The 15,989-nt window shown below is 37.1% G+C and overlaps 1 protein-coding gene across 1 annotated transcript in view; it reads right to left on the bottom strand.

Moving 5' to 3' along the window:
* Positions 1–15,650, bottom strand: part of MACO1 (macoilin 1) — a 51,929-nt gene extending 36,279 nt beyond the window's left edge. The window contains exons 1-3 of the mRNA XM_011358039.2: positions 15,345–15,650; positions 1,789–1,930; positions 367–493 (exon numbers count right to left, since the gene is read on the bottom strand). Coding sequence (XP_011356341.1) covers positions 367–493; positions 1,789–1,930; positions 15,345–15,424 — 349 coding nt within the window. The 5' untranslated portion in view covers positions 15,425–15,650. The remainder of the gene's footprint in view (positions 1–366; positions 494–1,788; positions 1,931–15,344) is intronic.
* Between the last annotated feature and the right edge of the window lie 339 nt (positions 15,651–15,989).

The raw sequence follows: 15,989 nt of genomic DNA, 5'->3' as shown, positions 1-15,989 counted from the left end.
ACTAAATGACCTCTGACTTTCTTTCAATGCTGCAACTCCAAGAACATTTTTCCTATTTGGAACATGGTTGTCTGCAAGTCTCCCTAAATAGAAATTACTTCAACTTTTTAAAAAAATGGATATCTTCATGATGAGAGTGGTAACTAAAATGTCTACAATTGAGAAATCAAATCATAAAGGCTTAAACTTTTGATTCAATAATAAAAAAAGATAAAAATATTTTAAAGGTATATTATAATCTATTAGGAAAAGGCAACTTTAAAATGTCTACATTAAACTCAACTCTAAATAATTTATTCAAAGAAATCACATTTAAAAAGTCTGAATCTAAGATTTCTACCCATCTAGGAAACCATTAAGACTTACCTGTGTGCCATACGTACTGAACCCATACGTATGTGCTAGCAGCAAAAAAAAGCCATTGTATGGGGATGAACAGCAGGCATATTATATTTGATGTGAATGCTACACAAACAAAAAACACTGAGAAGGCCTAAAGGGAAAAACGAAACAAAATAAAAAACACATCTTAGAACCTGCTATTTTCAAATAGAGATTATTAAATGTATGTTGTACAAAATCTCTGAAACTGCCATGCAATAATAACTACAGAGCAAATTACAACAGAAAATTTTAAACATTTAGAATCAACCATATAAGCAGTGATTAATTTAACAATAAAAGAGTAATTCTATTTATGCTCTCAAATCATGAAGAACTAGACCAGAACAAATTAAGGTTGGTTCACAATGAGTTCACTTGGACTCCACAGGTAGGTTAGCTAAAAGAACTAGATTTTAACACAGAAAAGGCTCCTCTCTCATCACAATACATTCCTACAGAGCCTCATTCTTAAAGGGTAGGCTACTGAAGCACAGATGAACCATAATAGTAATAAGAATTATGCTGATGTTAATAATTTTAATAATGCAGTCTTCCTTTGCCTATTACTATTAAGACATGAGCTCAAAACCATCTTTTCAAGGCATGGTCTCTGAGACGCTTTTAGTGGGTCTTCTAGGTCAAAACTATTTTCATAATAACACTTAGATATTATCTGCCTTTTCCATATACATTCACTCAGGATTATGGTGGCGTTTCCTGAAGGTACATATGTGATATTACAAAAGACTGAGTTCCGAAGCAGATATGAAAATCCAGCTGTCTTCCATTAAGCCACACATATAAATTTGCAAAACTGTAGTCAATCTTCTAAGTTCTTTGTTTTGGAAAACAGTTATTTTTCATTAAAATATGTAATTTGTATTAACAGGTAATGAATTTGTTATTGTTATTTTTAAGTGAATTAATAAAGACACTTTTAAATTTCTAATATAGTAAATATGGATAGACGTAACCCACATAAATAAAAGCTCTTTGGAGTCCTCAATAATTTTTAAGAGTGTAAAGGGGTTCTGAGAACAAAAAGTTTGGAAACCACTGCTCTAACTCTAACCTAATCGCTAACATAGTGATACTTTAGAAATATTTCATAGTAGAACTAGGCAATTATTCCTTCACTACTCTGCCTCCCTCCCAAAGTCCTCCCTCTTTCCCTTTCTTTTCACTGGAATGACTGAGAAGGAAGGAGTATGATTTGATCCGTGGGTTTAGACAAAATAGCCTTGGAGGCCCAGTTTCAGTCCACGGGCCCTGCTTAGCTCAATAAGTTACCTAAGTATTGCTAATAAAATCTATTTTAAATTATTTCATTATCAGTTATTGAAGATTTTCTTTAAAGGTTTATTAAATTCATTATACTTGAAAAGCATGTATTAATAAACCTACCAGTCCCTGGTATCTGAAGGAATCATAGACGCTTCTGATGAAGAGCCAAAATGGCCACAGGTATTCAAATCTGAACTCCAGGACAAAATCTGCCAGGAGGACAAGTGCCCACACCACCAGAAATTTCAGGTATAAAAATGTACTGCAAAATATGAAAATAAAAAAATTAATTCAAGATCATTCGTGAAGAACTAGAAAGAGAAAAATGCACTGTCTTGTTTAAAAGAGACAAAAAATTATATTCACTACATCAAGAAAACAATGGAGATAAAGGACAGAGGAACACGACCGTGGCCCACCAAAATGGTAAAGCTCTGGTATCCATTCTGAGACCCGCCACTATCGGAATAAGATGACCAAGTATGCTTAATTCCATTTAACATGAGAAACAAAGTTAAATTGTACCACTATTTAAAAACGTGCTACGTGTCTGACTTCAAAATACTACAACATTCTCAAAATTATAGCTTTCAAGATGTTCTTCATTAGAAGAAAATGTCACAGTTGAAAGGCTTCAAATTTACCGTTTCCCCATCCCTCTACATCTGTTTAAAGTCTTTGAAATGCCTGATGCACATCCTTACATGCTTGAAGAAATTTTTTCCCTTGTCTCCTCTTGCCTCTCTGTGTAGTATTCATCTGCATTAACCAAATAAAAAACAAATGACTTCTCCAAATAGAAACTAACTTAGGAAGCAGATGCCAATCACTACTAAGGGTTATGAGGGCACAAAAATGTACATAGAGAAAAAGCCCTAGAGCATTCCAGCCTTGCTCTGGCTGAGATGCAAATATGAGCTCTCAATTCCCTCTGGACTTGTGTTAAATAGAAGCACACTTTGACAAGCCAGTCACAACAAATATCTAACCACCACAGTAGCTCAAAACAAGGTACGGGTGTGGATTTAAAAATATATATATTTTTTATATAATCTAAAAGTCCATTCTTCTATTTCATTAATTAAATAATAGATAATAGAAGTCTTCAGATTCTACCTACTAATAAGCCCCTAATTCTATGTCCTTAACCTGATCAATTCTGGAGCAGGTTAATTTTTTTTTTTTTTTTAAAGTTTTCTAAGATACACAGGTTGGAGATATCTAAAATTCATTTTGACTTGGGCTAGAACCTTGCATGGTGTTTTGCAATACAAATATTCCAATACTGATGTGATTCAATTAGCTGTTTGAATATATACTAGCAACAACAAAATCAAGACTTCTAATAATTTTGAAATAAAATAAGGTACAAAAAGATATATATTTGTGGGGGAAACAACAAAGGCAGGAGATCCAGCATTGAGGATTTTTCCTGTGCCCTCTGAAGCCACAGAGGTAAAAGATGTCAAGGACAGACACATATGACCTTCAATGATACAGTATCATAATGATATACATAATTTGCAACTAGGGTCAATGTCTAACACTAATTGTTGGTAGAACTCTTTGGACTTGATAATAAGTTTCGAATAAGAGGTTTGCTGTAGAACTGAGAAACCCAAGGCAAACCAGAAGAACACAGGTTTGAATCCTAAATCCTACCTTTTAGTTTCATTTCACTAGTCCTATTAGCCAGATGAGGATGGGGCCCTCATTCTTACTTATTAAATGCCATCACTGGTCCACTGGAAAGCAAGGCATATTTTATTAGAAAGAACTGAGTCATGCAAGCATTCAGGAACACAAATCTAGTTTGCAACTAGATTTCCAAGCTGCTTGGCTTTAAAACTGAAAGGTTTTCTTTCTTTGTTTCTAGAATTGTTTCTAGGTTTTAAAGAAATAGCAGCCCCCTATCCATGTTTCTAAGGCATTTAAGAAATGGCATGGAAATGTATTTACTTCTCTGATGAATCTTTTTTTCCCATAGAGCTGCCTCTGGAATGTATATGAATGAGACGTGGTGGGTACCTCATCATGTCTAGTTATTACCATTCCCTAGGTAGAGAAGGGACAGTACCACCAACTGCTCTCTGCCTCAAATGCTCTCAAGGCATTGCAGGATCCCAGTCTAGCTGGCAACATTCTGTTTCACTATTTAGACAGCATTATCCAAAGAATGGCAGCCTGTTGAATACTTTTTAATAAGTTGACCATTTAAACCTAAGGCAATACAAAAACGATCATCTTTAATATAGTGACTGCTCTTGAATTCTGTAACTTCAAGGGTATTCCCTTTTACAAATTTCATTTCTTTTCAAACAACTACTCTCGTACCTTTGATGTTCCTTGACACCCAGTTCTGAGTCACAGTTTAGAAGTACAGTTATCTAAGGAAACTTGATCTTTCACAAACATATGCCATACCCTCAGCTTTCCTCAGTCTCCCTCTTTAGGTGGGCCTGCGTCTAAAAAAAAAAAATCAAGAAGCAATCTAATTAACAAAGTTGATTCTACTCTAGGCTAGTCTTAAATTCTATTGATCCCATCTTACAGGGTTTACAAAAGTTTAGACAGTTGCTTGATTCAGGATTCTCTTAGCCTTCTTTATCAGTAAATTATGCCTACTATCCTTCTTTAGGTACATGTGCAAAAGTTGAAAGACAAGTATCCTAAAATAACTGCTCATCACTGTAGACACCCTAGTTCCTTTCCTTCCATGTTCTGAAGGTCATAAGATTTTGCCAAATTCAAAGAAATGACATCTAAAGGGGGAGAAAAGGAGATAGGGTTTTAAGCCATTATAACATTCCAAAATATTTCTCTTAAACCATGAAGAAAATATGATTAAATGTAAAATATTTTTATATATACAGTTCACAATGACTTATGTCTACTTCACGTTACTATAATTCTCTGATCCAAATAAATTTACTAAGAACTATAAAACATCTTAAACAAAAACTTAAAAGCATAACTGCAGCTGAAAGACATTTCCCATAATAATATATTAAAACAAGGACAGACCAATAATGTCTTTTGACCATCTTGTAAGTTTCTATTCTGGGTGCCAGCGAAATGAAAAAGAGACACGCGCAATTATTAGGCCTAATAGTGGTATTCATTCAAAGTGGATATCAGCTATAAGACTCCTTCTTCCACCCCCATTCTATTCCTGCCTTTGCCATTTACGATCGCTTTTTACCTGAATCTATTTAGCAGTACCCTCCCTCTATGGATTAATCGTCTATGATTAATGAAAAGTAGTACTGAACATTCTTCTTTTTCCAAGTAGAGTGCACCTTCCCTCTAGTATCTCTAGCTACTTGTCACTTAGACCATTTTCTGGAGGCCATATAATTACCACGGGGTGGCCATCAATCCTCAGTACCTGACCTTTTCCCTAGGCAGACTAATGTCCATTTAGTTTACTTGGTCCTCAGCACAGAAATGACTCTGTGGAACATTTCATTGGCTGTGCTAGTGGCCATCTATCTCAAACCCTAGCTTTCCTGTCCTCTCTGTAACAGTAACTGTGAACTGCTTTTATCTTTCAGCATGTAGTGTGATACTTCTTGCACCAAACTGCTTTCTTTTCTGTTATCAAACACCTCTCACTATTGGACATTACCTCTAGAATATTTATCCAGCCTCTTGTCCAGTTGGTATTCCTACTTAAGTCTTATTATGTCATTAGAGTTTTGCTACTCGAAGTGTGGTCCGTGGACCAATGGCATCGGCATCATGTATGAGCGTTTTAGAAAAGGAGTAAGTATTTCAGGGCCCACCCAGGCCTATTTAATCTAAGTCTGCATTTTAATCAGATTCCGAGACCAACTGTATATATTTTAAAACCCGAGAAGTACTGGTCTATAATTTAAACCTCACTGTCATGGAATTTCCACTGAATTCCACAATGTCTCAGAAAGAAGATAATGATCTATTCAGGTAATCAGTACTTATCTCCAAACTGTTAGTTGTCCTTCCTTCAACTGGGATCATTCAAATTGTTCAGGGTTGATTCTTACATTTTTCTACATTTCTCTCTGACTCACGGACAAGATCCCTACACCTAAGTATTATTTAAACTAAATGAGGCCCACTTTCATTACTACTCACTCATCTTTCAGCAGACAGCATGAACATCACTTCCTCAAAAAAGCCCTCCCTGGCCCCAAAGCAAACACAGTTACTCCACTGTATGCTTACAAAGCATCCTGTGCCATAAAAATATTTAGTCAAAATTATAACTAAATAATATTCTGTATGATTAACTGCTTAAATGTGAAGTCCACAAGAACAAAGGAGCTGTCCATTTTATTCCCTGCTTTATCCTCAGTGCCAAGCACAGCACCTTGCACACTGCGGGAGTCTAACAAATATTTGCTGAACGAATGACCTGCAATGCACAAGAGTGTTTAGGACCAACAGGAGGGCTTTTGCCAAAGTACACACTTACAATGCAGGTAGAAGGAGAGATGGTGTTCAGGTGACTGGGAAGGATATGTGAACAAAGCAACATCAACAAAGATAACAAATACAGATTCTGCCTGAAGGATTACCAAGCACCTCCGAATCCTTTCTGATTGTTCTTGTTAGGAAAAATAAACCAAATCAGCCTTTGCCCTGGGTGCCAGACTATCACTCCATTCGGCCTACCTGCTACTAGCTCTGTCTACAGTAGGGTTTCTCAAAGTGTCTTCTATTAAGCCTGACAGTAAAGAAATCTGCACAAAATGTAAAACTATATGGCTCTTCTCATGGATTTATTATTGTTACTTTAAAATGAACAAGTAATCATTTAAAATTTTTGTCTTAATTTCTGATACAAGAAATATTGATAGATATAACCCATATAAACCAAAGCTCGTTGGGATTCTCAATCATTTTAAGAGTGTAAAGAGGTCCCAAGACCAAAAAAAAAAATTGAGAAACGGTGGACTACAGAAAGTTGTACATGAGACTCATGATAAAATGAGCCAGAACCAGTGCTGCATTCTGCAACCCCATCCTTGTGGAAAATCCAGAAAAGGGGAGTAGCTCGAGAAGACCTAAGCCATTCCATATTTCTGTTTTATAGGTTAGGCCTCCTGCAGACTGCGAAGAGAACCTTTCTAGAGTCGATTACACACACACACACACACACACACACACAAACTTACACATATATACACACACGCAGCCACTGCAATAACAAATCTAACAGTATGAAATATGCCCAATTTAAAAAAAAACAAACAAACCTAGAATGGAGATCACTAAAAAAAAGATTTTAAGAACTGTGTAGTATAGTGATTTTATAAAGGACTATGTAGACTTCAGAGATATCAAGGACAGGTACTGTACCCTAACGCAACTGGCGAGTTTGGAGTTTTAGAATTTCTGCTTCAAAAACACTTTCAACAGTGTGGACTCTACAGAGTTTGGGATGGTGAGAGGTTAAGAAGCACATTAAGAGAAAGAAAACAACCCACAGGCCCTAAAATAACTGTGTTAATGTTGTATAAACATGAGAAATTTATAAACAAATCAAGTATTATGCTTTGTATCTTCAATAATATCATCTACCTAACCATATCTTACATTTATATCACACATGTAACTTTTCCAAATGCTTTCATATTAATTATCTCATTTTAGCCTTACAATTGTGAAATAGGCAGGGTAGTTATTACCATTTTATAGGAAAGAAACCTGAGGAACAGGGAACTAATAGGCTGCAGGGCACTGCTGAAAGAGCACAGAAATGGGAGTTAGGAGACAGCAAAGAACAGAGTGAATTCTATGTGGATGCTGTGTTGCTGCTAAAAAAATTAATTTCTATGTAAAGAAATACACAAGAGATTAAGTGACGAGAAAAGCCAAGAAACTTTTATGTAAAATAGAATCCTAGTTTTGTTAAGAAAGAGATATACACATTTACTTGTATATAAAAAAAAGAGAGAACTATACTTAATAAATGATATAACAGAGCAGGACTCCATCCCAGAGCAGGAATACTAAGGATTTTGACATTATACATATACAGTGTCATATTGCTTTAGTTTTTTTATAACAAGTATGTTACTTTTATTTTTTAATTCATTTTGAAATCATTTTAGACTTACAGAAAAGTTGCACAAATAGTACAAAGAATTCCCTTATATCTTTCACCCAGATTTCACAAATGATAAAAACATTTCATCGAGTTTCTGTTATTATTCTCCCTATATACGTATACATATTATTTTTTCCCAAACCATTTGAATATAATTTGCAGACATAATGCCCCTTTACTCCTAAATTTCTTGAAAACAAGGATAGTCTCTTATATAACCATAGCACAATTTTCAGAATCAGAAAATTAGCAGTGATACAGTACTATTATGTGATCTATAGACCTAATTCAAATATTGGTAATTATCTCACTAATGTCCTTGATAGCAATAGATAGACAAACAAACAGAAAGACCAACAGACAGAAAAACAGATCAATCAATCAATCCTGGTCCAGGTTCATATCTTGCATTGTCGTCATGTCTATATTGATTTTTTTAAAAAGAGAGATTCTCATTTTGAGAAGGAAAAAGGGTAATGGCCTTGCATAAGACACTCTTGGTACCTGCTGCTTCACCTGAAAACTGAAGATGATGACATTTTCCCTACAGAGAGTCTGAAAGAATCATGAGTTATTACACATAAACACCATTCAGAAAGGATGAAGTTGAATAATACAGTAAAACAAGAGGACAGATTCTGGGGTTAGATACATATGGGTCTCTATCAAGTAACTTAACCTCCAGCAACCTTGGTTTTCTCTCTGTGAAACCAAAGCTAATACCCTTACTGAAACTAAATAAGAGAATGAAGATAAAAATGTAATAACAATAGTAGTAACAACAAATAACTTTTTAAGCAATTCTTCTGTGTCAGGCACTGTGCTAAATATTTTATGTGACTTATCTAAGTTAATCTTATAATAATCCTATAAAATAGGTGATATTATTTATTATCCTCATTTTACAGATGAGCAAACTAAGGGTTAAAGTAGGTTAATGACCTGTTCAAGATCATACAACTAGTGTCAAGAACATTATTCGTACCCAAATTTACATGACTTTAGAGCCCATGTGCTTCTCCATCACACTGGACTTTTGTCATCTCACATTAGATGCTCAATAAATATTATTTTCCTTCTTTATATCTCTTCCTTCACACATATGTTATATAATTCTTTAATTTTCCAAGAGAATCAAGTTTTGAAAAAATGAGCAGATGTAATTTATGAAAGGATAAACCCTCAGTATTTTAACTCATGAAGTATGATTTTGTAAACAATTTGTAAACACACTATGAAACTCTGCAGAAAAATACTGTAAGTTAAATGTTCTTTACAGAAATAACAAATGGCACAAAAGACAGGAAAACTCAAGACTGCTTTCCAACAATATTCACACTTCCAGAATGGTCACTATGATTGAAAAACAAATAATTAAAAAAAAAAAAGACAACTCCTTTTTTTAAAGTCAGAAACATAATGAACCATGAGGTATAGCTTGTCAAGTCTAGAAAAAATACAAGAAAATAATATTTATTACATCTTAAAAAGACTCCAGCCTGTATTTCTCTCATCTGAGACAGGATTTTTGTATGACCATGAACATGGTATTCATTCTCACTAGAGTTCAAGTGTCCTTGTTACAAGACAGGCAAAGTACTGATGTTAGTACTAAGGAACTTAGCTGGTTTTAAAAAGTGTTTTTGAAGATGAACAAAGTAATAATACAATTTAAAAACAGGGAGATTATTTCTAGCCACCTCTCTTGTGCTGGGTAGGAAACAGATCCCAAACAGCTCACATGAATTAGTAATTTCTACTGATACACCTAGAGTGAATTAGTTGCACCATTTCAATCCATAAAACTTCTGAAAAATAAAAGACAATAGAAGAGATGGGGTGAGGGATAAATTACTTCTGATGTCACAAGCTCATGACTCAATGTGAGCACATGGTCCTTAAAGGCAGCACAGGAAAAAATACAAAGAAATGAAGGCCATTGCTATGAAAAGGTATAGGGATTACAGGCATTTTAGAAGGCTGATGAGCTGTCAATCTGATGTCAGGTAAATAAAATGCCAAAGTAAAGATATAAAGCCTCAATGAATATACTCTAACAGTTGATTACATTTTTTGAAAGTTCCCATTACTAGGATGCATGTGCCTGAAGGTGAGACACCTTGAGCAAATAGTCACTCCTCAGGTACTTGAAGAAATCCATGATGGAAAAAAAATAGTCCAGCAAAGAATATGTGTTTTTACTGTTGGTATGTACCATTACACTTATGCAGCTTGTTGAGCAGACAACTTCTTTTTCTTCTGGACCCATTTCTTGAAAAGGATCCAAGTAAAATAAGTACAACCAAATCTAGTAAGCCTAGAGAATAAAGTAATCAGTATATTTAAAGAACACACTAAATTTCATCAGGAAAAGTAACCCAATTACAGTATTTCACTTTGAGGTCTTAACTATGTTGGTAAAATTTCTATCTCACCGTCCAGACTCTGTAAGATACACTCTACAAGTTATATCTTGTTATATGCTCTTAAGTGTTAGCTGGATGGTAGGTTAGAAAATGACAAAATAGAGCAAAACACACACACACACTTATAAAACTCCAAAGGGTTAATATTAGTGAGGAGATCTGGGAGAAATGGTCAAAGAAAAAGACTCTGGAAATATAAATGCTTATAGAATATGAATTGGGTCCACCATATATAAGGCATATAACAAGAAAGTGAAAAAAACTATTAAGTTATTAAGCCTACCATGAAAATCAATCTCTAAATCTAGAGAGGTTCAAGAAAGGCCATAAGGAATCAATGTGAAGAAAAAGGAGAGTATCACTGATAGAGCAGGAAGCTTTTAAGCAAATAATCTGAAATAGATTACGTTCTCTCCTTTCCCTGCCTCAACTCTTAGCAGTAATTTAAAGGGATTTTCAAAACATCTAGTGAAACTAAACTTCCAAGAGTGCTCAGAAAAGAAGAATCATAAACGAAAGTTGGAGGAAAGTACTTTTTTTCTTTTTTAAGATAATACACTACTAGCAAAAATTAAGTACAAAATTCTAGTGTGGCAGATTTGTTTAAATGTATTTCGTAGAAACTACAAAGAAAAGGGTTTAACTAAACACCTCACTGGAAAGGTTAATGAAAACATTTCAATTTTCCACTGTACCAAATTTATCACTTTTATGTCAGGTCCAGCACTGTTGAAGTTAAAGTCTACCAAGATTATCAAAATGCTTTTAGGCTGTGAGGTTGCAACATTGGTATCTGGGGTTTCAGTTGCAGAACACATGTACAATCAAGGAAGCCAAGGGTCATGCCAGCCTGTAGAAACTTAATAAGCATAGCCCAAAGTAGTCCAAAACTAGGCTTAGGAAACATCATTAAGGAGGCAGGAAACAGAAAAGTGAAATCTTTACTGGAGACAAGATTATTTAGACAAGAGTCTGAAAAAGGAAATTAAGAAGCTGAGAAAGATGTAAATTTTCTAGGCCCGAAAACTCTTCTCTAAAAGAAAGATGAAAAAAGATATATATGCGAGAGAAGTCCTGAGTCCTCAGTCCTAGTTTTAAGGCATCAACTATAAAAATGTAAGAGTCAGGTACAGCAGTATTGCACTGCCTAAGCTTTAGGCAACATGTTACAAGCAGAAGCCAGCATGATGACAGGAAGTATTCATAAATTCACAAGTGAAGAGGTGCTTCCTTCAACCACCAGTAACAAAGATATAAAATAGTTTCCTGAAGCTTAAAATACACACCTTACTTAAAATTTTTATTATACTTACTAACGTAAGTAACAATTTTAACTGCAGAGACTTTAAACATCAATGTTTCTGCATCTGTCTTCTACTTACCACATCTTATCTCCTCATCTTCCTATTATCAGTAATTCTCAGGTGTAAGGGAGTGAGGAGTATGTCAAGGTAAAAGGTAGGTGAATCACACAGAATCCCCTTAAGGCTTTTAAAAACTACACAGCACTCTAGCCCCATCTCACCTGGAGAATCACTGCATGTAATTAGATATTACTGTTGGGAGTGTCTGGTGCCTGTGTGAAGGCAGACACAGGGGAGAGAATCACTGCCTTAAAACCAAGGACCTCTGAAATGTAATAGTTAACAGGAATTATTCATTTTACTTTCTCTTACTAATAACTTTTGTTCATAACTTCCAAAGTACTTTCATATCTGTCTCATTGAGTTAGAAAATACTCCCTCACTTAGTGTCTACTTCATAAAGTGGCACAGGGCAAAATAAAGCTGTTAATGTATCAGGTGAACCAGTAAAACAGCAAACGAAAATTTAATTCAACACAAATATTTTTTACTTGAACAGAACTCAAAGTTCTTTAGAACCTCAAAGCCACTGTATGAATTTAAGAGGAAATTATTATGGCCTACTAGACTATAAACTCTTTGAAGATAAGGAACTATGTCTTATCCTGTATCTTCCATAATTCCCTGAACAATGCAGGTTCTTAAATGCGTAGAATTGATTAGCTTATAGTCATTTACTTATTATTTCACTCTCTCGACATTTATTAAGCACTGAATTCCTACTCTTTGTCAGGTTCTGTGTTGGCTCAGATTTTTTTTTAAATGACACTGAATTTTATATAAATGTCAATTATATAAAAGAAAATGATCACCACTCCCGTTTCCCTTCTCTCGTTCTTGATTAGCTTGACTGAAATAACATATTTCTATACATTTCAATTTTCGAATGTAGCTAACATGAATATAATGTCTAAATCCCATTTTCCTTCTACCTTGCCCCTGAAATAGAATTCTATCACAGCCATTATTCTGACAATAATGGTATCATTTGACAATCACCTCAGTCACAGTTGCTGGACTAGAGCCCATAATTAAAAGCGTATCAGCAACAGGATTTTTCCAACAGGACCAAGCAGCAACTAACCCTTGTTTTGACTACTCAACTTTTGTTTATAGTTGTACCAAATCTTTCCTGACTCCTGAAAGAATAAGCCAAACATGGGATAACACCATGGCAAAAAATATTTGTATAGCATGCTAGAATTTACAGTGTTTCACAAACTCCTTTGGTCCTCAAAACTCATTCAACAGATGAGAGAACTGGAGATCAAAGCTGTGGATGCTCAGTCTGTCCAAAGTGGCAGAGCTAGGATTCTGAGTCTGAAGCTACGTCTCCTGATGCCCGCAGTCTAGTGCTCTCTTCACCACAGCTGCCTCTTGGCTATGCCAAAGCTCAGAAAGTTGTACAGACTGGGAACATGAAAATAGTCCATGAAAGGTTATGCTGTGAAAAAGTGGACAATAGTTGTCAAAACTGTCAACAGAGCCTCAGAAAAAAAACCAAAGCTCTCTGTTTAATGAGACCCAAATTGGCCAGATGTTGAAGAACAAAATGGGCAATAGATGGTATGAAAAATGATTTAGTATAGACTTAAATGTGATGACCAACAGAAATTTGATATTCACAAATTCTCAAATATTACAATTTATAATAAGCCCATTCTGTTTGCTTTAAAAATGATTAAAATTTTTCTAAATCTATTTTTAAAAACAATTGGAAAAAAAAGCTATGATCTTGTTCTTCGATCTATTACTCCATAATATAAACTAAGAAACAGATAACTGAAATGTTCATTTGATACATGATGCTCCAACAGGAAAGATAGGTAAAAATACATTTAGGTATTTTATTAACTTTAAATTTAAACAATGCCAGAGGAAAACAAATAGATTTGAGAGCTGAAGTATTGTTGGTTTCTTAAAAATTTACAGGTGAAATACTAAATTACTTGCATGAAGTATTTAATTAATCTTTAGTATAATTCAAATTCCAAAAGACCATCAGTAAAATAATCTTCATTAGTCAACGAATTCACTTCTTCACATTGATTCAGATCGACTGAATGGTTACAATGGGGCAGGTACCAAACTGGGCATATTTGTTCAAATACAAAAAGAAGTTGAAATACAACAGAAGACATGTAAACAAAATGGGATTCCCAATCTTTTTGCTATAAATGGAGGTACATCATCATATGTTACTGCAAATAGCAGCAATTCAAATGCCACAGTTGTCCTTGGTCTACCAACTCTGTTTTACATATTTTTTTCTATTCTTGTGCCACTATTAATATTTAGTTGTCCAAATCTTTTTCAATAGCCAGGAAAAAGCCTGTTTTATTCGAGAATTACAGTGTGCGTAACTTGAAGAGACCTCTCCCCCAATCCTTTAAATCCATAGGAAAATTTTTTTTTCTTCTACAGTTTTATTGAAAACGGTAAGGTATGATTGATTCAGTATAGATTTTGTTCTGTTTTACTCACTGCTTTACTCTGGCTAGAACAGAGCCTGGCACATAGTGGATATATCTGTTAAATGAATGAATTATTCCTATGATCTATAGCTCATTACATAAGAATATATACAAGAACTTTTTACTTTGACTTCTTAATGCTTTTAAACTTGAAATAAAAAAAAACCCTCAATGTTTACAACAGTCAGCTGCTTGTGAAAAGCAATCATTCCATACGTGGAAACAGCAGCATGTGTAAGGTTATGCTAAGACAGCTTGGGTGTCATCAGCTACCTCACATATTTCTTTAAGTCCCACAGCTAAAAGCTAAATTGTAAAACGCCACGAGGACTCAGTTAAGCCTATACCCACATGCTGAGAATTCTCCTTTGTAAACTAATTACCTCTTCATCGAAATAATTTCTTTATCAAGACAAGTACCACTTAGAATTAACAGTCTAAGAAGAACCAAAAAATAACAGTCGTACATAAATTCTGCTTAGGTAAGCTGTGATTGTCACTAAGTTGCCCGATGAACCTGTTGTCCTTCTCCCCCCTCAGAGCAGTGAATTCAATGTCTATTCAAAGACACACCGCTTTTCTTTTGGAGGGAAAAAGAAATTGCGAATTTAGAGAGAATTCTTTTGAAAAGGTTGGAAGAAAATCATCCGCTTGTAATTGTCAAAATAATGTTTGTTGAGAAAATGATGATCAGCTACTTTTGAGTCTGGAGCGGGGCCACAGGGTATGATTTGGGGGTATCGGCTTCATCCCTCGGTGTCAAGTTTGAGATCCCACAAAAGAAGTAGATGGCAAAATAATGGGCAACGTGGCCACCTGCCGGGTTTCCCAGGGGTCGGCGGAGTCAGTGTCTGCTCCCAACTTTGTCAGCCTTTCCACCCAGTGCATATGGTCCTCGAGCCTCCCGGCTCAGGCCCCCGACTCCCAAACCAGAGCGGGACTGGGGTGGCCAGCGGAGGCCCGCCCGCCCCGTGAGCAGATCTAGGAGTCGGCGGCGCTGGCTGGGGGATGCGGGTGGGGAGGGGGCGCGCTGCCCCTCCCCCCGGAGGGGCCCCGGCTCTCCCAACGGCGGCGCGGCGGCTCCCTTAGACCGCGCCCGCTGCGCCCTCCCAGCCCCGCCAGCGGCCCTCGGCCACATCCCGCGCCCCCGGGGCGGACCCCCGGCGGGCAGGCTAGGGCTCCCAGTGCAGCGCTCCTCCGGAGAGCCCCTGGCGCGGGCGTGCGGCCTAGTCGGGGTTACATAACGGGGCCGGGCCCCTCCGGAGCGACTGGGGGCCGCAGGGCCCAGGCCGGCGGAGGCGCGGACGCTGCCGCTCACCTGCCGTAGATGCCCTCGGTGATCCGGTTCCGCTTTAGGGGGCGGCGGAGCTTACTGCAGTCGGCGTTCCGCCGCTTCATCCTCCCGCTGGGGGGCCGGGTGCCGCCGCCGCCGTCTCTCACCTCCGCCGCCGCCGCCGCCGGCCCTCCCCGCGTCGGGCCTGGATTCTACCCCTGGGGCCAGTCACACAGACATGGAGCCAGCACCCGGGGGGAGGGGGTTGGTTAGGGAGGGGGGGCTCAGAGCCTCCTCCGCCTTCGGAAACAAAGAAATGACAATTCCGGGGCCCGCCCGCCCCAGCACCAGCCAGCCTCCTGACCCGCCTCCCCGGCTCCGAAGGACGGCCCTCGGGACCAATCGAAGGCGCCGCTATGCCGCTACTGACCAATCCCAGGGCCCGCTGAGGCAAAACGGACTCTAGGACCCGCCTCTTTGAAGGACAGAAAAATGCGCCAATCATTATGGTGTCTGGGCCGGTGCCTGGGCCAATCAGAAAGGATTTAAATAGAGGCTTATAAATAGGCCCTATAAATATAACAAATTATATTATGCCTTGTTGCGAAGGTACACTTCATTATTATGGTTTATTAATGCGTTTCACTGTATTATAATCCATACTAGAGCATACTGTACTATTTTCATTGT

Source organism: Pteropus vampyrus, unplaced genomic scaffold, assembly GCF_000151845.1.
Source record: "Pteropus vampyrus isolate Shadow unplaced genomic scaffold, Pvam_2.0 Scaffold36, whole genome shotgun sequence".
Taxonomy (NCBI): domain Eukaryota; kingdom Metazoa; phylum Chordata; class Mammalia; order Chiroptera; family Pteropodidae; genus Pteropus; species Pteropus vampyrus.
The sequence above is the reverse complement of the archived record's forward strand: the minus strand, read 5'-3'. Positions and strand labels throughout refer to the sequence as shown.